This window comes from Macaca thibetana, chromosome 17, assembly GCF_024542745.1.
Source record: "Macaca thibetana thibetana isolate TM-01 chromosome 17, ASM2454274v1, whole genome shotgun sequence".
In the NCBI taxonomy this organism is placed as follows: domain Eukaryota; kingdom Metazoa; phylum Chordata; class Mammalia; order Primates; family Cercopithecidae; genus Macaca; species Macaca thibetana.
This window is the reverse complement of record NC_065594.1, coordinates 6,791,466-6,818,393: the sequence shown is the minus strand read 5'-3', so window position 1 is coordinate 6,818,393 and position 26,928 is coordinate 6,791,466. Positions and strand designations below refer to the sequence as shown.

At 44.5% G+C, this 26,928-nt stretch overlaps 2 protein-coding genes across 6 annotated transcripts; one reads left to right on the top strand and one right to left on the bottom strand.

Annotated features, from left to right (window-relative positions):
• Positions 1-1,154: 1,154 nt before the first annotated feature.
• Positions 1,155-15,729, top strand: MTIF3 (mitochondrial translational initiation factor 3). Of its 5 annotated transcripts, none has more exons than XM_050766918.1 (5): positions 1,155-1,250; positions 6,602-6,669; positions 10,968-11,428; positions 14,138-14,295; positions 15,479-15,729. In XM_050766918.1, exons 3-5 carry the CDS (start codon positions 10,969-10,971, stop codon positions 15,695-15,697), a joined length of 837 nt encoding a protein of 278 aa, XP_050622875.1. In that variant the 5' UTR covers positions 1,155-1,250; positions 6,602-6,669; position 10,968; the 3' UTR covers positions 15,698-15,729. The 5 variants fall into 5 exon arrangements, with proteins under 5 accessions (XP_050622875.1, XP_050622879.1, XP_050622878.1 ...); XM_050766921.1 differs by lacking the exon at positions 1,155-1,250 and adding an exon at positions 1,264-1,625; XM_050766920.1 differs by lacking the exon at positions 1,155-1,250 and adding an exon at positions 1,694-1,806.
• Positions 15,684-26,368, bottom strand: GTF3A (general transcription factor IIIA). The gene is given in 11 exon segments (XM_050766898.1): positions 15,684-15,939; positions 16,175-16,234; positions 16,331-16,560; positions 17,143-17,223; positions 17,789-17,862; positions 19,979-20,067; positions 21,074-21,170; positions 23,726-23,826; positions 25,986-26,252; positions 26,254-26,328; positions 26,330-26,368. Coding segments are annotated over 11 exon segments (1,278 nt in total). The 3' UTR covers positions 15,684-15,774.
• Positions 26,369-26,928: the final 560 nt, after the last annotated feature.

The window sequence follows — 26,928 nt, the reverse complement described above, 5'->3', positions numbered from 1 at the left end:
TGTCCTTAAGATTAAATAACTTGAGATATGTTCAGTGCGTAGAACAGTTTCTGGCACATAGGTAAAAGCACTCCTAAGTGTGGACAATTATAATTGCTGAGCACCTAACTCTCCCCAGGTACTGTGCTACTCTGTCCCCGAATCTACATCACGCAAAGTATCTTGGCATTGAGAAGTAATTTTGATACAATGAAATGAATCCTTAATTCTTCTTGATTAACTTGGAAACAGCCAAGATGCACACCTGGACTTTCGGTCTCACACAAGAGTTGTTTCATCACCTCCCTATTTTAACAGTGAGCGTCGAGCTACCAGCAGCTGAGGAGGAAATGGAGATTTCGTCTTTGCTCTCAAAGAACTAAAGCTGAAATCGTTTTGTCATCTGTAATAAAAGAGGTAATGCTGATTCAAGGAGTTAATGAGAAATAAGACAACGCCTTCCAGTGGACAAGTAGCCAATAAATGTTAATTTCTCTTCATAGCAGGAATCCAAACATTCCAGGTATGACGCCAGATTAGGCGGCTTCACGACTGTGGATTCGCAGTCTGCCCTTGAGGAATTTCTTATTGAAGACGGAGGGGGGAAGGGCGGCCCACACCCCCAGCACCCGGCTTTCGAGCGGGCTCCACGGGTCCGGGTCCGGGTCCGTTTTCCCCTTCGCCAGCTGAGGCCCCGTTCGAACCTCTCCCAACTACAACGCGGAGGCTCTGACGCCCCGGCCCCAGCTGGCTTCGTTTTGCCTCCGGGAGCCGCGCTCCACCGGGGACCCAAGGGGAGCCGTTCGCACTCCGAAGCTGTCTGCTCACCGGCAAATCGGAGATAGCGCCCTTTCACTCACAATCCTTATAAAAGAAGCTTATAAAACACTTTATTCAGTGTTACATTAAAAAGACGTTTATAAAAGCTATTTATAAAGCCCTAATGGGAGACCGAGATTGGTGTGAATGTAATATAACTGGAGGAAGGGCTGCTCCGATTGCCGCAGAAATGTGACATTAGATTCACCGCACCTGCGGAGCGGCAGGAGCCAGGTGAGCAGCAATTTCCCCTCAAACACTTCCTCCGCGCCCTCCGCATTTTCTGTCGGCGGAACGACATCCCAACTGTAGAAAACCGTGGCTCCACCCATCACCTCTCCTTTAAAGGACGCGGGATGAAGCCCCGCCCACTACGGAGAGCGAAGGGGAGTCGCCGCGGAGCCGCTGTACGTGCGCCCGTCAGAGTGTAACAGTCGCTTGCCCCGGCACAGGTAATGCTAAATATGAGGCGTGCGGAGCGGTGTGCGGACCAGCACCGGGAGGACGTGATCTTAGGGGGCGCCCCTGTAGAGGAGGCACCTGGAAGGTCACGGTCACCCCGTCCTGCCGGTACCGAGGGCGGAGAGGCCCCGCAGGTCCTGCCGCAGAGTCGGGGGGTTTTCTGCCGGGCTGTAATGCCATTTTCAGGGAGGCCGCTGCACGAACTTTCCAAGGATGCTAGACCTAGAGTCGGCGCCGGCCCCGGCCCTACTGAGCTTACCTAGTTCTGCCCCGCCATGCGCGCTCACTTTTGTGCGCACGCACGCACGCAGTACGTCCCTACGTCCCGTTTCTAACCCGGACGCGCCGCCGGTGGCCTTCTCCAGGTGGGCGTGGCCGCCGTGTTACCCACGACCGGATCAGGGGCTCCCGGAAGTGCTCCTGCCCCTTACTGCCTGGCACCTCTGGGGCAGAACAAGCCAGGCGAAGGGCGCCTGCGCAGGGAAGCCTGAAGAAATGCGTTGTTCTTGCTGCCTGCTGCTGCGGGAGGAGACCTTATGGGGGAAGGTCGCTAAGTGACTGGGATTTATTTTCTCATTTATCATTTAGTAGGCTCCGTGGCTTAAGACTTGAACGAAGTAAACCAAGTTCTCTTACTGAGAAGTCTCAGTTTCAAGTACGTGTTGTGAAAGGCCTAAGTCTAAGAAAAGTAGAGGGAGGAGAGAAAAATCTGGAAAATCGACTACTATTTATTGTGCCAGGCACAACACAGTAATGAATAAGTCGATTTTGTTTCTTGCTTCGTAGAGTTTACGGTCTAGTGATGGAGAGCAGTAGTACTAAGATCATCACGAAACTGTAATTGTAATGAATGTTTTAAAGGAAAGATAAACTGGACTGTAGAAGCATTCAGTGTTAGGCTCAGTAAATTGCGGGAGGGTTGGGAGACCTGGCTTAGTTTGGGAGGTAATCAGAAGAATGCGCTAGGCATTAATCTGGCTTTTCCTAAACCAAGGACAAGAGTACTGTATTTCAAAAGCCGAATGGCCAGTGTGGCCTAGGCATGAAGGAGAAACTGGACAGGTGGGAAAGGCTTTTTGGCCTGGTGAAGGTGTAGATCCTTAATCTCGGGGCAGTTTTATTTAAGATGAGGAGGGTCCTGACGGGTGTAGTGACCGCAGTGCAGTGGGAACTGGTTGCCAGGGCTCAAGCCGAGTTGGGAGACTGGCAGGAATCCAAACTAGGTGGTCGATGTTTTAAACTGACGGTGGTGACAGTGGATACGGAGAAAACTGGATGGATTCGAGCGGGATTTAGGAAATGAAGTCGATGAGCTTGGTGTTGGGTTGACTGTGAAAGTGAAGGAAAGTGGAGGCGTCAAAGGTGTCTTGGAGGTGACTGGAGGTTGTGGATGGGTGGTGACCCCATCACTAGAGTTCTGGAAGAAGACTAACATAGGGTTAACATAGGAGAATAAGTTCCTTTTTTTTTTTTTTTTTTTGAGAGAGAGTCTCACCCTGTTGCCTAGGCTGCATGCCTAAGCTGGAGTGCAGTGGCACGATCTCAGCTCACTGCAACCTCTGCTTCCCGGGTTCAAGTGATTCTCCTGCCTCAGTCACCCAAATAGCTGGGATTACAGGCTCATGCCACCAGGCCTGGCGGGGTTTCACCATGTTGGCCAGGCTGGTCTTGAACCCTTGACCTCAAGTGATCTGCCCTCCTCAGCCTCCCCAAAGTGCTGGGATTACAGGTGTGAGCCACTGCGCCCGGCCATAAGTCCAGTTTTTAATACTGAGTCTTTAGCTCTGGGTTTAAAAGCTTTTTAAAAACATATGGTTATTATTTCAACTTAATAGCTAAAGAAATATGGTTAAATAATTGGCCAAAGATATATGTTGGCTTTTTCCAGTGTTCTGAGTGGGAGTTCTAGCACGTAAACAGCTCAGCCTCATTATGGAGAGTACACTTTGTGTTTCCTATGGAAGAGCAAAACCAGAGCCAAGGGAGGGCAGCATGAAGGCCCAGTAAGGTAGTGCTGGTCCTCTCGGATTAAGGCTGCACTGCTCAGGCTAGAATGGGACAACCGAAACAGTTTGCAGACAGAAACGAGGACTTTATGAAACTTCTTTGGAAGGTGTAAAAGAGTTCTTAGGGTCGTGAGAATTGGCAAAATTAATTTCACAAATATTTAGTCTGCTAGAGTCTATGCAACTTTGATCCAGTCTCCCAGGAAAGAACAGATAACAGTATGAGCTTGTGAATATCAGCTATATGAGAAAAGCAGTGAGTGAACAAATAATAGAAGTTATTTTCGTCTCTTCAGTCCACATGATTTCAAATGTATGCAAGTGATTTAATTTTTTATTGGACAAGAATGCCCACCCACACACCCCTCATATCTCCTAAACCACATATTTAAATCATGTTCCAGGAAGTTTCCTTGCAAATATTTTATCAGTACTTCCAGTGGAATGCAAAATAATACAGGGAATACAGCTGTCCTTTGGAGCAGTAATAATTGTCTTTTTTTTTTTTTTTTTGGTACAAGAATGTTCACAGCAGCTATTCGTAAGGGCCAAAAAAAAAAAAAAAAAGGGAACAGCCTAGGTGTTCATTAACAGAAAACTAGATTTTAAAACTGCGATATATTCATATACTTGGAGGACACTTCTTAGAAATAAAAAGGAACAAAGTAATGATCCGTACAACGTGAATTAATCTCGAAACATGCTGAGATGCCTTACAACAAAGAGTAGATACTGTTTGATTCCGTTTATATGAAGTCTTAGGACAGACTGTGATGGGAAAAGATCAGAACAATAGTTGCTTCTTGGGGATGGAGATCGACATGGAAATGGCAAGAGGGAACTTTCTGGGATGATGGTGATGTTTTGTCGATAGGAGTTTTGGTTACAAAGGTGTATGCACTTGTCAAAACTCAGATAAAGTCTGAGTAATCGAATTAAAAATGGATATCATACTATAAAGTTATGTATTATAAGTAATTGACATTAAGATAATTGACTTTTGTGGATGTCTCGGAGAGTGTAGTTGTGGGAGTGAGTGCAGCAGATGCACCAGGATTATCATGAGAATGTAAGCGTTTGTTTCTATTTTGAGTTAGTCTCCTGGCCTATTCAGCCTAGTGTTGTTTACGTCACAGAGGCATCAGAGATTTTCATCAGAGAACGTGGCTTCCTATTTTTCATCAACCTTGAAAGGTTAGGGGCAGTCTCAGGCATCCTAGCTCAAACTACCCTTGACCCCAGTTATAGTGTTTTCTTACTCTTAGTTCATCTTTTTTTTTTTTTTTTTTTTTTTTTTTTTTTTTTTTTGGCCTAACCCAGTAGTTCTGAACAGGATAGGGAAGAGGAAACATCTGTGTTTTGAAAAGCATCCCCAGGTGATGCGGACAGGCCCTGGTTTCTGAGAAACACCGCCCCATTGTAGACCAGTTGACTTTTAACCGTTCACTAGCAAAAAATTGTACCAGTTCTGCCTCAAACTGAAACCATCACCATTTATTTTATTCTTCTAAAATTTTTATTTCAGTAGCTTTTGGACTGCAAATGGCTTTTCATTACATGGACGAATTATATAGTGGTGAATTCTGAGACTTTAGTGCACCGTCACCCGAATTGTGTACATTGTACCTAATGTGTACTTTTTTTATGCCAGCCTTCCTCCCATCCTGCCCCATCACCATTTTATGATAAGGCTTTTACACTTGAGTTTAGGGAAAACTAAATGAAGAAATAAAGGCAGTATGCATTACCAAAAAATCAGAATTTTAAGTTTATAAAGTTCCTTATTTATGGGTCACTTAGATATAGGCTTGAAACGAATAAAGGGAATATTTTTTAAAATTATGTACAAAGCCAGAATGCCAATGTATTAAATTACAGTGAAATTTAGAACTTACACAGACTGGAATAGTTACATTGGCATTACTAATGAACTGTTCCTCCCTCTAGGCTATTGATTTGTTCTTTAAAAATGTATTAATTATTGAACACCCATATAACCATAACCTAGATTCAGCAAATGCTGCCATAAGTGCATTGTTTATCTTTTCTGCTGAATGGTTTCAAAGCAAGTGATAGATGTCATGACACTCTCCTCAATACTTCAGCATTTGTTTCTTAAGAATTCCATTTTCACACCTAAGAAAATTAACAGGCTGGGTGCCCTGGCTCACGCCTGTAATCCCAACACTTTGGGAGGCCAAGGCAGGTGGATCATTTGAGGTCAGGAGATCGAGACCAGCCTGGCCAACATGGTAAAACCCCATCTCTACTAAAAATGCAAAAATTAGCTGGGCAGTAGTGGTGCACACCTGTACTCCCGGCTACTTGGGAAGCTGAGGCAGGAGAATCGCTTGAACCTGGGAGGCAGAGGTTGCAGTGAGCCAAGATTGCCCCACTGCACTCCAGTCTGGGTGACAGAGTGAGAACCTGTCTCAAAGAAAATTAACAATACGTCTCTAATAGTATCTAATACCTAGTCTCTATTCAGATTTTCCCCTCATCCCCAACATGTCTTTTCAGCATAATTATGTCTCCTTGATTTTTTTTTCCACTCAAGAATAGCTTTCCCCTTCCCTTTTCATTCCCAATAACATTGGCTTTTTTAGACACTAACCAGGTGTCTTGTTCCATCTGGATTTGTCAGATTGTTTCCTTGTGGCATCTTCTGTTGTTCCTCTGAGTCTGGCCCTTGTATCCCCTGGAAACTGGAAGCTAGACCCTGCATCAGGTTCAGGTCAAACCTTTTTTCAAAGCTGCTTCATAGAAGGCGCCATGCACTTCAGTAGCTTCCCATCCGGAGATGTGGCAAGGATGGCAGGTTGTCCCACTGTTGGAGATGCTGAGTCTGACGTTTGCTTGGGATGACAGACAGCTGTCTCCTCAGCAGAGTGTGCTTTTCCCTCTCAGTCTGAAAGTCATCTGTGGTGACCCTTCGGCATTAGCTCTCTTGCATCCATCCCTGTCTGAATCCGTGGTTTCACTGGGGTTGGAAAAATGGTGATTTTCTTTTTTTTTTTTTGGAAACAGGGTCTTGCTCTGTTGTCCAGACTGGAGTGCAGTGGTGTGATCAGAGCTCACTGCAGCCTCAACCTCCTGGGCTCAAGTGAACCTCCTTCCTCAGCCTCAGCAGTAGCTGGGAGTACAGCTGCATGTCAACACATCCGGCTAATTTTTTGTAGAGACTGGGTCTTGCTATGTGGCCCAGGCTGGTCTCAAACTCCTGGCCTTAAGTGATCCTCTTGCCTTGGCCTCCCAAAGTGCTGGAATTACAGGTGTGAGACATCGTGCATGGCATGATTTTCTAATTACTTTTGCTTTTCTTTTGTGTTTATTAGCTATCATTCTTCTCTACAGAAGAGCTGTTTCTCATCAATCGGGGGTGATTACAGTTCTTCCTAAAAAGGTAGGATAAATGCTTAGTTCTTTTTACTTAATTACCAATTTTCAAAGTAAAGAATCAAGATAATAGTCCCATGCAGTTGTGGCAAATTATCATTTTCATAGATTTTTGCATATTCAGTGTATTGACATGAATGACAGTAATTATGCCTTACTGTTTAAATTACACCAAAATTGACCAGTGGGAGTCTCTTCATGCTGTCAAACTGTAAATGACATGTAAACAAACAAAATAATAATACCATCATGGAAATCTGAAAGCTAAATATTTGACGACATAAAGGAACATTTTTTAATTGGGATAATGTTATTGTGAGTATTAAAAAGATTAAGGAGTACCTCTTAGAGATACATACTATTTCCTGAAAAAGTAGGATTTACTTTGAAAGTCTTCCTAGATGGCTGCGGGGAGATAGTTGAGGGGTAAAGACGAAACGCAGGTGCTGTTTATTATCCAGTTTTTTCTGTATGAGGTTGAAAGGTTCCCTAATAAAAAGTTTTTAAATTATGAATTTATGTTGATAGCTGCAATTTAAATGTAATATTACAGGTTGTTTTAACTTTGTATTTATATTTTTATCTATAAGGGCCTATTTTGAAGAAACGTATATTTTCAATTTTGCTGATTTAAAGCAAGTACTGAGTTAGTATTAAAGCTTAATTGCAATGAATTGCATTGTTTGCTGTAGACATCAAAAAAAATGGAAGCTTCTTAAAAATTTAAACTTAAATTTCAATAATGGCAAAGGACTTTAAAAGTTATATACTTCCAGTGTTTTTGTGCTCTTTCCCTTTCCTTCGTTTCCTTCTTGGAAAGTGTTTTTAAAGCTTTTTAAAAAAAAACCTACATCATTTTTCTGAAATAGTCTTTGTTTTGTAAATAAATAAAGTTTATTTTCAAGTATAAAAATAATACTTATAAAAATTTGAGAAATACTGGCAATTAGGAAAAATAGGGGAAAGAATTGCTTTTGTCTTCAACATTTTAATTTTTTTCCATCTTTTCCTATATCTAGTTATTTTGTTTGCTTGTTTGAAAAAAATCCTACATTTTGAAATTTTTTTTAATTTTAATATGTTGATAATTTATTAAACAAGGCACTTTAGCTTTTATTCATAATTACTAAGGGAAAAAGATAGCCAATATTGAGTTAGTATTAAAGCTTCATTGCAGTGGACTGTTTCATCTGTGTACATCAAGATTATTTAAATTTATATATATCTAGTAACATGATTTTACATGTGGTAACTTCTACATCCTTCTTGCTGATACAGACTTTGGAAAGAAACAACACTGATTTTAGACATAAAGTTTATAGAGCAGGCTTGTGAGCAGGAACTTAAGCGTCCCCTAGCAGAATACTGGTGACATTTGGGACTGGATGCTGTTGCTGGTTTTCTGATGATAAGTGAAAAAAAATTCTTGTCTGATCTCTTCAGATTTTTCTTTTTTGGTTTGGAAGCTTCTTCCATTCACAAAAGAAACCGTATGTCAGTGATTTAAAATCACTTTGCTCCCACCTTAGAGCCTTGACCGCATCTACAGCTGGAGCCGCCAGCTGGGTAATAACCATAAATCAATGCGTGTCATGCACTGTGGATGGAGCATCTGGCCACAGATCCTCACGAATGCTGACGGGTGTCTGAAATGCCAGCTAGAAATGTGAAGGGTGTAGCTTGCAGGCATTCGTGTGCATTGGCGGGGAGTGATGCATCCGAAGGCTTGGAGGTTAAATGCCAGCAGCCCCGCCGTAGCTCCTTGGCTGTTTCCTTTGGCCCATGCATTCGTTCGACATGTACACGCTGAGCCAGGGTCTGGGCTGTAGTGCCGGGGAACGTAGCAGTGAACAAAATGGACAAAGTCCATATTCTCATGAAGCTTTCATTCCAGTGAGGAAAGATGATGAACGTATATGCAAATAAATATATAATGTGTCCAGCAGTGACAAATGCAGTAAAGTTTTTAAAAGGCAAGAGAATAGGTTTGAGAGTGTTGGGGTTTGCTCTTTTATGGAGGGGTCAGGGAAGGACTTGCTGAGAGGTAGCATTTGAGCAGAGACGAGGTAAATGAACCATGAGGCTGTCTGAGGGAAGAGTATTGCAGGGAGAGAATTTCTGGGTGCCAGGACTCAGAGGATGGGTGTGTTCACTGTTTACAAGGAACAGCAAGGAGGCTGGAACAGAGTGAGCCAGAAGAAGCACAGCCGGCACAGACCAGTGGGCATGGTAGAGGGCTTGGCTTTTACTTGGAGAGATACTAGCCAGGGGAGGGTTGTGGGCAGAGGAGGAACGTGATCCGACCTACGCATTTTTAAGGATTGCTCTATGTGCCCTGGCAGTAATAAACTCTAGGGCGTGAGGGCAGAGGCAGGAAGACCAGTCAGGAAGCTGTCACTGTGATACAGTTTTACTGTGTTGCAGTCGAGCAGCGGTTTGGGAGTGGGATGATAGCAGTGGAGGAGGTGAGAAGTGGTTATACTGGTTGAACGGTAGGTTTTGCAGATGGGTTGCTGAGAGAAAATAAAGAGTCAAGGATAACGTTGGTATTTTTGGCCTGAGCAACCAGAAGAATGTGTTGCCATTACATGAGACAGGGAAGACTGAGGGAGGAGCAAGCATTGAACTTTGGACTCGTTAATCCTCAATGACTATTACATATCTAAGTGGAGAGGTTGGGTAGGCAGTTAACCCTACAGGTGTGGAACTCAGAGAAGAGCTTGGCACCAGAGCTGTAAATTAGTGTTGGGTGTTACCATACTAGGTAAGGAGGGTGTTGAGAATATGCATGTCCATCACTTTCTGTTTAATTTGCCATATTTTTTGCATATCACTCTTGAACACGAGGGGTGAGAGATCAGTGGGTTGGACAGCCCGGTGGGCTCAAAGCCAGGGACCAGAGGGAACCTCCAGTTTTAAACACCCCAGGAGATTCTAGGACCATTCTTTGAGAAGCACCCTGAGACACCTTCTGTTTTCCTCTTTCATCTTGACAAGTCACACCTCTCGGAGTTTGTGATTCTCTAATGATTCCTAGCATGCCCTAGATGAGATTAATGGGTCCTCTCGGCACTCTTTCAGCCTGTACTTCTAAGATTTACCAAATGCACGAATGGAAGGACAGAAAAGCAATTAAAAAATCAATGTGCGATTTGTAAGTGCTTCAAATTCAGTCTCATAGAAATGAAGTAAAGGCGCTGTCACCATACATGCCTCTGTTAACGTTTGGTAATAATACCTGCCTTACCTTGAGAATGATCTTTATAGTTTATGCGGTCAGTCAGCACTTTGATTTATGTCACAGTGTTTTCCGACAGTCTCAGTTATTCTTGCAGTGGGCTGGCTTCCTTCCTGGAGAGGTCCCTTTCCCATAACGTGTTCCTGTCTGCTATGTACCATCAGATGTATTGAAAAATTGTTAACAGTTCATTATATTAAAAGTTTATCAATTGGTGTTTATGAATCACCAAGCATATTATGTACTGCATCCTCATAAATAAACCCCTAAGATGATATTTGCTTTTGGGGTTGGCACTACAAGATGCATGAGAAATACAATTGACCCTGGAACAACACACGTTTGAACTGCATGGGGTCCACATATATGTGGATTTTCCTCTGCCTCTGCCACCTCTGAGAGAGCAAGACCAACCCCTCCCCTTGTTCCTCCTCCTCAGCCTGCTCGATGTGAAGACAGTGAGGATGAAGAACTTTATGGTGATCCATGTTCACTTTATGAATAGTAAATATATTTCTCTTCATGATTTTAATGACATTTCTTTTCTCTAGCTTGCTCTGTTGTAAGAATACAGCATATAATACGCATGGCATACAAAATATGTGTTCATCAACTGCTTATGTTATTCGTAAGGCTTTCAGTCAGCAGCAGGCTATTTTAAGTTTTTGAGGAGTCAGAGTTATACACAGATTTTCAACTGCACTGGGAGTCTGTTTCCCTAACTCCCAAGTTGTTCAGGGGCCAACTTAAGTAGTCAAATGAGATCATGGGTACAGGAAAAGAAAAAAAAAAGTGAAAGTGCTCTGCAAATCTGGTTTATTCTAATCGCCACTTGTCTTGGGGACAGTACCACCATGAGTGAGTTAGTCTGGCCAGAGTCACCTGCTAGTCCACTTTATCAGTGTAGACTTCCTGTGTGTGGATCTGAAAGTCTAGAGAACAGCAGTTTCCTTCACACTTGAAATTACAGCCTCCACAGCCTCACACATGCCCTGCCGTGTACCACAATGTCAGACCGAGGGAATAAGTGATTGAATTTTAATGAACTCTTCTTACTACGTTCTTAGGATGGCTGCTCTTTTTCTAAAGAGATTAACACTACAAACTGTAAAGTCTGAAAATAGTTGCGTCAGATGTTTTGGTAAACACATCGTGCAAAAGACAGCACCAGCACAGTCGTTCCCTATTGCTTCTGCCCCGAGACTCTCCTTCCTAATTCATGCAGAAGCCTTTAGTACCATTGAAGACACCCAGAATGAAGGAAAAAAGAAAAAAAAGAGTCAAACAGCTTTTGGTAACATTGGAAGAAAAATTAGTCAGCGAATTGTTCACTTATTTGATGAGAAGGGCAATGATATGGGAAACATGCACCGAGCAGATGTGATTAGACTTATGGATGAGCGAGACCTGCGACTGGTTCAAAGGAACGCCAGCACAGAGCCTGCAGAGTACCAGCTTATGACAGGAATGCAGATCCTCCAGGAGCGGCAGAGGCTGAGGGAGATGAAGAAGGCTAGCCCCAAAACTGGTAGGTATTTTGCTGTTGGCTCCCTGAATCCTTTAAGGGCTACAAATCAGCAGTTTAAATTCTAGCATTTGTCAAGGTGCCTGGGACAATAGGGAAATGAGAAACTGGAAAATTCACGATTCCACCACCATTCCTAGTGTCTGTCTTTCCTCCTTCCTGCACTTACTTCTGTTCCCAGTATTCCATAATACCCTGCCCATTGTCTCTTCCCTTTAAAGCTGTGTAAAATGTAGGAGAAAGCAGGCAGGCAGACCAAAGTGAAGAGAACTCTTTCTCCCATCCCGTGGCCGCCTCCCGGTGCCGCGGCAAGCTGAGTAGCTGATGGGTGAAACGGAATGAGATTGGGAGGGGTATGTTCAAGTTTCCTGTCCTCTGCCCTCTGCCCTCTGCCAGGCCAGTCACTTAGTTTTCTTCCCCTTCTTCATCTCTAAAGTGGAGGTGTTTGGTTAATTATCTGGAAGCACCTTTTTATTTTTTTTGAGACGGAGTCTCTGCCTCCCGCCCAGGCTGGAGTTCAGTGGTGCGATGTGTGCTCACTGCAACCTCCGCCTCCCAGGCTCAAGCAATTCTCCTGCCTCAGCGTCCCCAGTGGCTGGGATTACAGGTGCCCGCCACCACGCCCGGCTAATTTTTGTATTTTTAAGAGAGACGGGGGTTTCACCATGTTGGCCAGGCTGGTCTTGAACTCCTGGCCTCAAGTGATCCACCCGCCTCAGCCTCCCAAAGTGCTGGAATTACAGGCGTGAGCCACCGCGCCCAGCCTGGAAGTACCTTTTAAACTCTGAAGTGATTCACAGAGCATCTCCCATGCCAAAGCGTTTTGTTACAGTATCAGTAGCAACACTCTTTTATATATACAACCAGTCACTTCACAAGCCACTTGCCATTTAAGCTTCACAGAAGTCATGAATTGGATATTAAGCAAAGATGTTTTTCATAGTTCCTAAAAAGTGCTAATCATTATGAAAGTTCAGTGGATGGCGCACGGGGACAGGTGTCAGATGACTGCTCCCAGGACTGCGTCGTGAGGTTCTGTGCCTTCAGAAAATCACATTATCTGCAGCTCAGTTTTGTAACACCACATTTAACAAGGACGTTGACTGGAAAACAAAAAAAAATTCAGAAGAGACCAACTAGGGAGAATAAGGACATCAAACTATGTCACTTAAAAAAAAAAAAAAAAAAAAAGTCACTGGGCATGTTGGCTCAGGCCTGTAATCCCAGCACTTTGGGAGGCCAAGGCAGGTGGATAGCTTGAGCTCAGGAGTTCAATACCAGCCTGGGCAATATAGTAAAACCCTATCTCTACAAAAAATTTAAAAATTAGCCAGGTGTGGTGGTGCAAACCTGTGATCCCAGCTACTCGGGAGGCTGAGGTGGGAGGATCACTTGAGCCCGGGAGGCGAAGGCTGCAGTGAAGAACCATGATCACACCACTGCACTTCAGCCTGGGTGACAGAGTGAGACCCTGTGTTAAAAAAAAAAAAACAGGGTCTTGCTCTGTTACCCAAACTGGAGTGCAGTGGTGTGATTTCGGCTCACTGCAGCCTCCATCTCCTGGGATCCAGCAATCCTTCCACCTCCACCTCCCACGCAGCTGGGACCACAGGCACACACCACCATCCCTGGCTTTTTTATTTTTTGTAGAGATGGGGTCTTGCTATGTTGCTCAGGTCTTGAACTCCTGAGCTCTAACGATCTGCCCACCTTAGCCTCCCGAAGTGCTGGGATTACAGGCGTGAGCCAGCACATCTGGCCCCCAATCTTTATGATGAACACTGTTGCATACTCTAGGGTCTGTGAACCCAAATGCATCAAACTGCTGTCAGCAGCAGTGTATGCAATTTCTCTACCTCCTCCCTCATTCTGTCAGACTCTAGTTTTTGTCATTTTAATGGTGAGAAATTAATGTGTATTTCACTATTTTTTCTCGTCTGTGAATGCCTGTTTGTATTCATTTTTCTATGTAGATGGTTTTTCTTCCTGATTTACAGGGTTCTCTGTTGTGTATGACAAAAAAAACTTTATCCCAGTTAGATTTTTCACTTTTTACCTTTTTTTCCTAATGAATTCCTTCCCTATCCTGAGATCACAAACCATTTTATCTTTTCTTCTATCTGTTTTAAAGTTGTATTTTTCACCTATAGAACATTAGTACATCTGAGGAGACCTAACTTTTTGTCATCTATAAACTTCTCAATTGTCCCAACACCTTTATTGAGTAGCCTGTTCCTTCTCTGTAATTTTCCAGTAGGCAGGATTTCTGGAGACAGAGGGCATGGACACAGGACGTAGGGACCCTTACCTGTCCAACAGTCTGGCTCACCCCTTAGTAGCAAGGAGAGCATCTCAAAAGGAGTGGGTAGAGCACTCCCAGATGCCAACCCACAGCTGAAAGATGAGGATATTAAGTGTACCATAAAGCCAAACTTAATCCTTTAAATGACTATCTTTTGGTGTTCTTTCAACAAATGATGGTTAACAATAAATGGAAGCATTTCAGATTTTAAGTACCCTTCCAGGGCAGGTAAAAAATTGGTACCTTTATGTTTATCTCCCCCATTTGAAAAGACATGTACTGGTGTGTGAAACTGAAAGCCAGACGAGAAGACTGTCAGGTGGCAACCTAAGATTTTATGATGGGCATGTTGGGAAGTTCGGGGTTCACGGTGGACTAGTCAGTAGTCCTTGCACCCTGTTTCAAACCAGGACCAACCCTGACAAAGGAACTGACTTTTTCTTCAAATATTGGACAACATGATTTGGACACAAAGACTAAACAGATTCAACAGTGGATTAAGAAAGAACGCCAAGTCCGGATTACTATAAAGAAAGGAAAAAATGTAGACGTATCAGAAAATAAAATGGTAAGTAAAGAAGGTACAAGCCATTGCTTGTGCTTTTGGTCTTCTGATCTAAAAATACAATTGTAGGCCGGGCGCGGTGCTCACACCTGTAGTCCCAGCACTTTGGGAGGCCGAGGCGGGTGAATCACGAGGTCAGATCAAGACCATCCTGGCTAACATGGTGAAACCCCATCTGTATTCAAAATACAAAAAAAATTAGCCGGGCGTGGTGGCAGGCACCTGTAGTCCCAGCTACTCTGGAGGCTGAGGCGGGAGAATGGTGTGAACCAGGGAGGCGGAGCTTGCAGTGAGCTGAGATCGCCCCACTGCACTCCAGCCTGGGCGACAGAGCGAGACTCAGTCTCAAAAAAAAAAAAAAAATGTAGAAAATCTGAAATATAAAGACAAAGTGACTGGTAATTCTTCCACCCAGTGATGTTAACAGCTTTCTAGTTTGCTTTTCAAAACTAAGCATACTGTAGATATAGCTTCCATTACATTTAGCCATATGAAAACGTTTCATACTTTAAAAGCAATATACTATTGTTTTATATATTGTAGAATAACCCTTAAACAGGACAATTAGAAACTTTACAGATTGATCTTTTGTTTCCTCTTTGCACTTATGAAGGGTATTAATTATGTAGACTGTCTTCTAGAAAGTGCGTAGTTTCCAATCCCCGAAGTGTATGGAATACCTGTTTTGCTTTTTTTTTTAAGTTAGATAACTTTAGCATCCACTAAGGGCATCCTTAGTAATCCAGCTCCACAGTAGAGTCACTTAGCATAGGTCCCAACCCAGCTGATTCAGACTTTGAGTCCAGGTATCCATTTGTTTCAGCCACTGAGAGTGACTCTGTTAGGGGCAGTAGAGCGTGCTGAGAACTGCTCAGCTGACATCTTGGGGATGAGGAGGTATTTTGCCAGTGCCCAAACCCAGTGCTTTCTGTTTGGGGTAGAGGGTAATCTGAGCCAAACGGAGCCTCTTAGTGCCATGACAAAGTGGAGATTTAAAATTAGGAAGCATTCAGCATGTCAGTTTAGTTACATGGTGTTATTGTACAGATTTCAGTCAGCCTAACCAGATCTATATGAACTCATTAGCTAATCAAGGGTGCCGGGTTTTGTGAATGTTCGAGCAGAACACTAGAAGGCACCAAAGCCTCTGATTTTAAATTAATCTCTGGCTGTTTCCCTTTTTTAGGAGGAGATATTTCATCAAATACTCCAGACTATGCCTGGAATGGCTACATTCTTATCTAGGCCACAAGCTGTTCAAGGAGGAAAAGCTTTAATGTGTGTTCTTCGTCCTTTAAGCAAAAATGAAGAAAAGGCATATGGAGAAACTCAAAAGACCCAGAAAAGAGACACTTTGAACCAAGACCAAGGAAATGATAAGGAATCAAATGTTCTGCATCAGTAATTTTAATAAAGAAAAGCATGCTCTGAGAGAAAGTAAGCTCCTTCGTCTACCGTCCTTGAAACAAAGCAGTGCAGTTCTTAGCTGAGGGTAAGTACTGCAACCGTCGAGAGCACCTTGTCTTCCACACACTTGGGTGACTCTCCGTTTTGACACAAAGATAAGCCTTGCCCTTGTTTCCTTTTGGGAGGGATATATCCACTGAGATGAGAGGCCAAACTCCGTTTTTCACGAGATTTTTTTACCTTTGGGAATAAGGAAGACACACGATTAGAATTCAAAATCAAAATTATCTGAGTTAATTTTACGACAGTCATATGTACCAGCAGGTATAGTATACAACACTGCTTTATGAGGAAGTCAAGTCTTCAGCAGTCGTGCAGACTCACACAATAAAGCAGCTGAAAAGAATTCCAGACTCCTTCTGGCTTTAAACAATTTCTGTTTGAAAAATAAGCTGCCTAAGTAGTTTCAACTTACTTTGAGCTTCATTTTCTTCTTGTCAGGATCATGTACAACAGCATGCCTAGTGAGACTTTGCTAAAATGAAAGAAAGTTATTAATGAAATATTAATATGAAAACTGTGTTGTGAACGCATAGACTACAGGACCGCGACTGTGAGGGTGAGTGCTTACTTTCATTGCAAATGTTTTGCCACAGCCGGCGTGTTCACACACAAAAGGGCGCCTTTCCTCGTGGAAGGAGAGGATATGGCTTTGGAGATTAAATACAGTTGTGTAGGTTCTTCCACAGCCTTCTCTTGGACAGCGACATACCTCCCTCTCTGGGGCATGAGTTTTCATGTGTTGCTTAAGGTAATCTTTGCGTTTAAATGTTTTCTGGCATACTTCACATAGTATTTCCTCTGGTGGGACAGACAGACAAATTTCACCAATTTCCCCAGATACCACCATTTAGAAAAAATTAATACATAAGTAACATTCAGTGCCTGCAAATACAATCTGATTTGCAAATACAAATCAGAAATTCCCAAGGAACCCCTGTTCTTATCACCTAGGAAGTTTGTCTCAACTCTCTGAAGTTCTTAAATGCCACAAAGTCATTGCTCACTTGCCAAAAGGCAGGGCTCTCAGGAAGGTGACTGCGGGGAGGTATAGAACATGAAGCAGACCAAACGGTGTCCTTCCTTGTCCCCCAGTATGCTGGGTACTATTTACCAGGCTGTCCCACAGAACAGCAGTGCCTCCCGAAATTCTTCACTACACACCTGCCACCGCCTTCAGCATGCTAATTGTGCATGGAGGGGATGGCTCAGAGACCTAGCACAGCTCTGCTCCCCTTTCCAACATCATACCCAGCACTTCACAAAATATCATATAGAAACCCTTTTACTTTAAAGCGCACAGCATTTCACTCTTGAAAAGCATAAAACGAGTTCTGTGGGGACAAACATTTACACCATGCCTGCCATTCATGCCTGCCTTACCTTTATGGGTTTCTCTCACATGTTTCAGAAGTTCTGTCCATGTTTTTGCCACAAAGGAACATCCTTTTTGACATACATAGCCTATGTAAAAAAATTGGTGCATTGTCTGTCATGAATATTCAGTGTAAACACTGACCATAACTACAAAGAAAACTTAGGTGCCTATATAATTTTCTATTCCCCTCCTAATAGTATTCAACTCAGCCTCCTGAGGTGGGAATAAAAACTAAAAAAGATTTACGTTATAGTAAAACTGAACAGTGGCACAGCAAGGTGCCTCCCTCTAAGGATTTCACCTTCCTGTGAAGCAAACTTCACAGAGTTCCCGTCTTCTCAGCATGATCATGGAATAGGCAGACTTCACAGGAAGGATGCCTTTCCCTCTCATCCGCACATTCGTCAGTGTAACGTGCACCCAGGCACTTGTGAACAAACACCACATTACATGTGAACAGCAATGACATGGTAGTGGAAAAACAGACACATACAGTGCCTCTTTGGACAAGAATGTAAGACCCAAATAAGCAGGATGGTGTCCCCTGCCCCCAGAGTTCCCTTCTTGTCAGCGTGATCACGGAACAGATTCAAAGGCACCCAGGATTTGGCATCCCCCTCAGAGGAGCACACCCAGGCTGTCCGTACACACCCTCGTGGGTCTTGGCGTGTCGTTTCAGCTTGCTGGGTGATGCAAAGTGTTTCCCACATCCTTCCTGGGTACACCTGCATTGGCAACACATGAGGTATTAGCCAATCCATTTTCACTGAGAACTCCACTCAGGGTCAATGGCGCTTTGTCCTGTTTCTCCCACTGAAGTCTCTCCTCTTCCCATAACCAAACCCATGTTAAAATGTAGGCCTCATCACAAGTGAGATTCAAGTTACTTGACCAGCTTTAGGGCAAAACAAACTGTTGGAGAAAAAAGTCACGTTACTTTTTTTTAACCCAATTAAACAGTTTTCATCTTTATACCTCCGAAAATACACTCTGCTTTCATGGCTACAAAAAGATACTTTGAGAGGTTATCTGACTTGGCTTAGGTAAACCCCTAAGCCATTCTGAATCACTTGTGACTAGCTTTCCTAATGATGGTGCACAGGGGGTGTGCAAGAGAGCACAGCAGTAGATGCATCTGCCTCTGGTGAGCAATAAAAAGCACGTGCCCCCTCTGTGCTAAAGCTATCAGCAGCAAAGCAGCAGCAGACCCACAAGCAAGGAGAAGCAGGGTCACTGCAGCAACTCCAAGGCACAAGGCAGCCTGTGCAAGCTGAGGGAAAGTGCCAGATGGCCAGAGCCATGCAGAGAGCCGCTGGCCCTTTTGCAGGTCTACCCAACTTGTCCAGCCACCCTCATGTTCCTCAAAAAAACCCTCTCTAACTGCAGATAAACCCAATTACTTGTTTTGTTCTACAGGAAAAGCATAATGAATGTCTCCATAATGACATTTCATATAGTTGCACAGGCTCTATTTGAATAGTTAAGTAATTTCGCAGCCTTTAAGCTTAACCACAGCTAGAATAATCTCAAAAATTATTTTCAAACACATTAAATATTTCTTTTAGAGCAAAGTAAACCTTTAAAATGCTCCCAATATGTAAATGTACATATGCAGTACATATTAACAGAAAAATGTTGATTAGGAAGCTTTCAGAAGATTTGTCCCACTGTTGCTTTAAATGTCAATGGCTTTTCGGGTTACAGGTGTTTTTTCATTACATGGATAAACCCTATAGTGGTGCTGAGATTTTAGTGCACCAGTCCCTCAAGCAGCATACACTGTACCCAGCGTGTAGTCTTTCATCCTTCACCCCCTCCCCGAACTCCCCACTCCAAATCCCCAAAGTGCATTAAATCACTCTATGTCTTTTTGGGCTCATAGCTTAGCACCCACTTGGTGAAAACTATGGTATTTGGTTTTCCATTCCTGAGCGACTTCACTGAGAATGATGGCCTCCAGCTCCATCCAAGCTGCTGCAAAAGACATCATTTCGTTCCCTTTTATGGCTATGTAGTATTCCATGGTGTATATACGCCACATTTTCTTTACTCATTGGTCAGTGGGCACTTAAATTGGCTCCATGTGTTTGCAGTTGTGAACTGTGCTGCTATAAACATATGTGCATGTATCTTTTTCATATAGTGACTTCTTTTCCTTTGACTAGACTTCAGATTATACTATGAGGCTACAGTTGCCAAAACAGGGTGGTACTGGTATAAAAATAGGCACTTAGACCAATGGAACAAAATAGAAAACCCAGAAATAAAGCCAAATGCTTACAGCCAGCTGATCTTGAACAAAGCATATAAAAACAAACTGGGGAAAGGACTCCCTATTCAATAAATGGTGCTGGAAAAACTGGGTCCCTATCTCTCACCTTATACAAAAATCAGCTCAAATTAAATTTATGACCTGAAACCATAAATATAATTCAAGAAAAAACATTGGAAAAAACTCCTCTGGACATCAGGCAAAGAATTCTTACTAACACCCTGACAGCAAATGCAACAAAAATAGAAATAAATGGGACCTAATTAAACTCAAAAGCTTCTGCACTGCAAAAGAAATAATCAGCAGAGTAAACAGACAACCACAGAGTGGGAGAAAATATTGGCACATTATGCATCCAGTAAGAACGTATATCCAGAATCTACAGAGAACTCAAATCAGCAAGAGAAACAAATAATCCATCAAAAAGTGGGCAAAGGATATGAACAGACATTTCTCAAAAGATATATAAATAGCCAAAAAACATGAAACAATGCTCAACACCACCCTTGCATTTCCAATCTTATTCACACCTAGAATCCAAGGGATTTTCAGCCACGTGAAGTACCTACTTGAACAGAGGTTCACTGGTATGCTGGCACTGATGGATTTTCAGCTGCTGATGTTTCTTAAAGGCCTTCCTACAGTCTTCAAAACTGCACTGTTAATTTTAAATTGTAAAGGCTCGTTAGTCTTATGGAAAGTCAAAAAAATCAACAGTTCATAACAGAATCCTCAAGATAAAACTATTTTGGAGATTATATAATTGTTACTTTCACCCTTTTTGTTACTGTAAAATTCTGCTTTATCTCAAAAAGATTTGAAGAACCATATGACATTTGAAAAAGGAAAAATGTTTCCATTGGACTAGTCTCCCAATACACTTTAATTTGTACAATGTTTGCTTCCAAAATAAAGCCTTTATCATTATGATGGCATTAAGTAAATTCAGACATTTGACACAAAATTTGGTTGACGATTTTTTTTTGTTTTTTTTTTTTTTTTTTGTTGTTTTTTTTTTTTTTTTTTTTTTTTTTTGTTTGTTTTGTTTTTTTTTTTTGTGTGTTTTTTTTTTTTTTTTTTTTTTTTTTTTTTTTTTTTTTTTTTTTTAAACTGTGTTTTTCACTTTTATTTTTTAGAGACAGGGTATCTCTCTGTTACCCCAAAATTTTTTGTTTTGTTTTCTGTTTTTGTTTTTTTTCAGAGACAGCATTTCACTATGTTTCCCAGGCTGGTCTCAATTTCCTGGCCTCAAGCTATGATTATAGGCTTGAGCCACTACACCTGGCTGAAAATGTCAGCAACACAGGCAGTAAGTGTAAAAATAAATTTAAGGCCGGGCGCGGTGGCTCAAGCCTGTAATCCCAGCACTTTGGGAGGCCGAGGCGGGTGGATCACGAGGTCAGGAGATCGAGACTATCCTGGCTAACATGGTGAAACCCCGTCTCTACTAAAAATACAAAAAACTAGCCGGGCGTGGTGGCGGGCACCTGTAGTCTCAGCTACTTGGGAGGCTGAGGCGGGAGAATGGCGTGAACCCGGGAGGCGGAGCTTGCAGTGAGCCGAGATCACGCCACTGCACTCCAGCCTGGGAGACACAGCGAGACTCCGTCTCAAAAAAAATAAATAAATAAATAATAAATTTAAGCATATAAAATCATACTTACTATGTATTGTTTTTGTTGATTTTCATGTTTGCGTTCAAAATGTTTCTTCAAGTTTGATTTTGTGTTGAATTTTTGACCACAGCCATTAGCTGCACAACTGTAAGAAGTTGTATAAACCAAAATATTAATAAACCAAGGGAAAAGAAGTTTTAAGACACACATATCCTCCTGCTTTATAAAAGCGAATTATTCCAAAGAACAGTAATACTATAAAATAGTCTTAGCAAATTCCAGAGTGTTAAGCCATACCACATAGACCTTTCACCCTGATGACTATCATGTAACAAGAGGCTTCTTCATATTAGGCTTCTGAAATTATACACACTACATCAGTCATCTTTTATACACACTGGGCAAAAGCCTACACCAGGCCTAAATCATGCTTAAGATAAATTATTCTCAGCTTAGAATCTGACAGCCTTAATGGTGCTTGAGATGTCATTATAAACTGCATTTCCAGAAAGGCCTCAATAAAACTTGTCTTGGCTTATCATTAGAGGTGAAACAGATACTTAGAGCAGAACCAGAACCATTACGTTCCCTGGCTTATCAAGCCATTCTAGTTCTTATCTTGGCATCTTGGCTTCGAATGATCTAAGTCCCTGCAAAGCCTTTTTTTTTTTTTCCCCAAAAGAAAATTTGTGCCTCTTGTGATGAGCCTTTGTAAAGCTTGAGGGATGAAGCAGGACTCCCTTCCCAGCATCAATCTTAGCCATCACTCACTGATAACCCTAGGGCAGGCACTGTCCCATGCCTAGGGCCAAGCAGAGACAAGCCAGCAGTGACCACGGGAGGCACAGCGCAGAGGCCCACAAATGGGAGAGACCCTAGAAGCCCCCACTAACTGCAGGGACAGAATGCTGAGTGTTAGCTGGGCAGGCAGCCAACAGTAAGCGCGCTCTCCGGCCTCCCCTGCAATTAGGGCGGCTCATGGCTAAGTCCAGCCCACCTCTCTAAATAAGGGGGGGGGCGTGCCTCTTACGTCCTTTCCTCCTTCCTGCCCGCAGCATGCTTATGCAACAGCTGGGCCCTAACAGCACAGTGAGGTTGAAACCCAAGATGAAGATAGCAGAGACCAGTCAGAAGGGGCTCCAGAGCTCCTGCCTCTGTATTTCTGCATTTCAGTCACACAAGACAAAAAGCCCATCTTGTTTAAGCGTCTCTTATGCTGGGTTTCTTGCCATTCTTCACTCTAAACCTGACACAGGCATCTAACCCAACCGAGTGTGGGGCAGGAGGACAGGTGGGGAAGAGTCCTGACAGGAACCAAATGGGCGTGAGAGACCCCGGCACACTTGGAGAGAGGGCTGGTTAGTTAGCAGAGCTGCACCACAACTTCATGCCTGCAAGTCAAGCAAATGGGGCAAGAGAAGCAGAAAAGGGCCAAATCACACAGGTCACTGTAGGACACACTTGGAACCTGGACTTCATATGTAGGCCGTGCTTGAAACCACTGCACAGCTTTAAGGGAAGCGCGCGGGAGGGCACTGGGGGAGAGGGCTGGCCTACAGACAAAGGAAGGGACCGAGATAAGACGGTGGCTGCTGGATCTGACAGGTCAGTTACACGACCTGGCAACCCACCTGTTGCAAGGGATGGGAGAAAGAATGGAGAGTCCAGGGAGCTGCCTTATCTTTGCTATGGGTCACTGGACAGACAGCGAGGCCACCTCTCCAGACAAGACCATGAGAGAAGATCAAAGAGAAAAGTGAGTTCAGTTTGACTGTGACAAATATGGGCCACATGGAATTTTTTATTTTTTTAATAGAGATTGACCTGACCATCTTGCCTAGCCTGAACTCTTGGCCTCAAAGCAATCCTCCCTCCTCAGCCTCTCAAAGTGATGGGATTACAGGCTTGCGCCACCACACCCAGCCTACCACATGGAATTTAAGAAGACACAGAGACAGCCAAGTAGCGCTGTCCCGAGCAGTGGGAAACGGGGATCTACAGCTAAAGAGGGGCACGGTCTGGGCTAGAGCACAAGCTGGAAGAGTCACTGTCCAGTAGTTCCTGGTTGCATGGCATTTCCTACCATATCCACCCCCTACTTGGCCAGGACCCCCCACTGCTGCCAAAACAGATGACGTTTTTAGTTTTGTTATGTAACTTTTAAGACTTCTTTACAAATAAGAACAAATACAAATATAGTTGCTTCCTGCCTACCCAACACCCACTGCTCACCCCTCCCTCCACCCCCTAGCTTTTTTACACACATAAAGGTAGGCTACGGAGCACTCTTCTGCACGTTGGGTTTTCAATTAAAGTGCCCTGGTGATTTTCTCATGGCTTTGCAGAGAGCATCTGCATTCATTTTCCTGGCTGTAGGGTATCCCATTGTGTTGATACACTAACTTGTCCTCACTCATGAGCATTTTAGCTGCTAAGATTACAGGCCACAAACCACCCCTGACTAATTTTTGTACTTTCGTAGATACGGGGTTTCGCCATGTTGCCCAGGTTTGTCTCAAACTCCTGGGTTCAAGTGATCTGCCCATCTCCGCCTCCCAAAGTGCTGGGATTACACGCATGAGCCACCGCACCCTGCCAGGCTTCACATTCCTGATCTCATGAGTTAACAATCAGTCTTCTTACCAGGTCTATATGCCCAACACAGCCCACTTCAAAGCCTAAAACCAGGTCTCTACTTACACAAACGGCTTTTCTCCAGTGTGAGTCAGAATGTGGCGGCTCAGATGGTAATCCCTGATGAAGGCCTTGCCACACCCTTCGTAGTCACAAACAAATGGTCTCTAGCAGGAAAAAAGAAAAAGCATGTAACTCCTGCACTAGTAAGTAACTCTGGTATTATTTAAAAGCTTAAACTGCCTAGTGTTAAGGCCACAGGCTTCCTATGCAGAGGTGGTTTCTACTCATAAGAGCTGTGCACCTGCTGCAAGACACAGCGTTCCTGCACGAAGTTACACAACATAAACGCCACAACTTCTCACAAAGTCACTACACAGATTTTTGTTCTATGAACAGCATTTAAAATAAGCAGGCATAGCATTTTTAACCTGCTCCCAACCTGGCAGCAGGCTTTCACAGGGCATCTTAAAGATGCCCTGGCTCTTAGCATGGCTTGTCTGCACAGATGCCCACCGCCGCATGATTTAACATGTAAAAAGCAAGCCTAGGGCAGAGGAATGAGGGAGGCCTGTCTCATCCCAGCCAAGCCCAGTGTCTGTGCTAAGAGAATGCCAAGCACAGCTATAGGAAAGTGTGTCACACCTGAAAAAGCTCACAGGTGCCAGGGCGAAGCAAACAGCTCAACACCCTAAATGCAACCACCTGTTGTGATTCAGGGGTTGGGAGGGGGTGACTCATTTTGAATCTACAGTAAAAGCCAAACACACACCCAAATAACCAGTTTGGTGCATCTAACTATGAAAAGCGTACCACCAAGGTGTCCAGGAGGGAGGCACCCAGGCCTCCATAAGAGTACTAGGAGCAAAGCGAGCAAACAGGTACACAGTGAGCTGTATCACCAGGGGCAGAGCCACAGAACCTTGCAGTGGCAGGCGTGGAGTAGGCTCAATAAACATTTGTCAAATTAATCTACATGAGAGATTTGGGACAACAAAGATGACTCCAAGTTTTTCAACCTGTATTAAGGAAACTGGTAGTGCCAGTATCCAAAATACAGCACACAGGTCTAAAAGGAAAGGCAAGCTCTTATTTGGATCTACTGGTAATACAGAGCCCAGAATTTAGAGACTAGAACGGGCAAGAAGAACGGCAGAGGAGCAAAGCATAAAGGATGTTATGAGTGATGCCAGTGGCTACATAAGACTGCAAGAGGGAGTGGGTGGGGTGGAAATGCAGAGGGCAGAAGAGGATCCAATGAAAAGGGCACACGAGGAAGAGGAAAAGAACCAGAGAAGGTCTCAAGTAGGAAGCCGTCCACCTTCCAGTGCTGGAGAGGATAAGGAATGAGGCCCATGAGGACACCTGGAGGAGGTGGCCCATAAATTAGAGGAGGTGCAAGGGTCAAAGGTATGGACTGCAGCCCAGTGGTTTAAAATTAAGAGCCTTAAGCTGAGGCAGTGTGAAGCCCAGCTCTGCCAAAAACTGGGAAGATGGGCAGATTCCTTGACCTCCATGACCCTCGTTTTCCTCACCTGTGTGTGACATGGGCTGCCACATCATATCATGGTATCTGACATTCTCCTGCCCTCAAAATAAAATCCAAACTCCTACTAGACCTACTTCTCAGAACTCATATCGTGATCTCCGCACCTAAATACACCCACCTGCCTCCCACCCCGAGGGCCACAGGCTCCCTTTGCGTTCTCTCTGCCCAACTCAAATGTCTGCATAGCTAGATCCTTCTTATTCGGCTCACACAGAGAGGCCTTTCCTGACCACAACACTGCAAGTCATTCCCACCTATGCTCTGGTCGGCTCGACCCAGGAACGAAGGCCCATGGCAGCAGAAACCCTGGGTTTGCCTGTATTGCTCACTGCTCTCTCCAGTGTGGAGTTATGAAGAAATGAGCACATGCTGCTTTCACGACCCCCGGTACACGTAACCCATCTTCTGTACCAACTCCAGGGGCCAGTATTTGGCAGGTGTCTAGTAGTGGTGGGCCCCCTCAAACCTCGCACTTATTTGCAGATTACCAGAGGCACTTGGCTGGCCGAGACTCACGATCAAAGAAGGGGAAATGATTGCTTAGCCCCAAGCCAAGGTCGCAGAACGAAGGTCCTAGAACTTCTTGTCTACTTCCTCAGCTCCTTCCCCAAGTCCAGGATGTCAAAGCTGAACGCCCGGCACAGCGGGGCCTGAGGCCCTGGCCATGACTGCAGTGGCTGCCGGGGGGCCACGCGCCCTTCCCAGGCCGCTGGGCAGAGCCCACTGGCGAGCCACCACCATCCCTAGGTTCAGGGTTGGCCGCCTCGCCCCCCTCACCTCCCCCGTGTGCTTGCACAGGTGCGCGTCAAGCTTCCAGGCCTTGCTGTAATTGGCGCTGCAGTCGGGGAAGGAGCAGATGAACCTCCTGGGAAGCGCGGGGCACGGCGGGGTCGGAGCTGAGCTTTCGCCGGCTGCGATGAACGCTTCAGCGATGGTCAGGGACGACACCGACTCCGCGACCACGGCCGGCGGATCCAGGGCGCTGGCGCCTCCACGCCCCGGGCCAGGCGCGCTGCCATGTGCCGAGACACGTGCCGGGAACCGGCGCGCCCGGCCCACTGCTCCAGGCTGAACCTTCGCGCGACGCCGGCACACTTCCGGGAGCGCGGGGTCGGGGGGGGCACCAGGCCCCGCCCCGCGCCGGCGCCACTGCTGCGCATGCTCCGGGAGATTGCGCATGCGCCAGAAAGCGCCGCCGCCGCCCGCGCCACGCGCCCCGCCCGCCTTGGATAAGAGGCGGGGCTTCTGCGTCCTTTGCAAAAGGCTATTGCGTTTCACAGGCAACTCAAATCCCGAGGCACTGCTTAAATGGGACTTGTTTCCCGTCCTCCAGTACACTCTGGAAAGCACTAGCCTTACATAATTTGTTAGCCTGTTGCCACATTGCTAATGTGTCCTCTTTGTGGATTCGTTTCCTTGCATGCTCTACGTGCTTCTGCTGCAAGCCCCAGCTCAGAGGTTCCTAAGCTCAGATGCACGTGGAGAGCTTTACAAAATTCCGAAGCCTAGAGCATACTTGGACCAATTAAATCACAATTTCTGGGGGTGGGAAACAGGTGTCAGTATTTTTGGAAACTTCCCAGGTGATTTCAATTCGCAGAAAAGTTTGGGAACCACTGTCCTGGCACAGTGGTGCGCACCTGTAGTCCCAGCTACGAGGGCGAATCGCTTGAGCCCAGAGTGAGACCCGGACCTCTAAAAGAATAAATACAGATGTCTC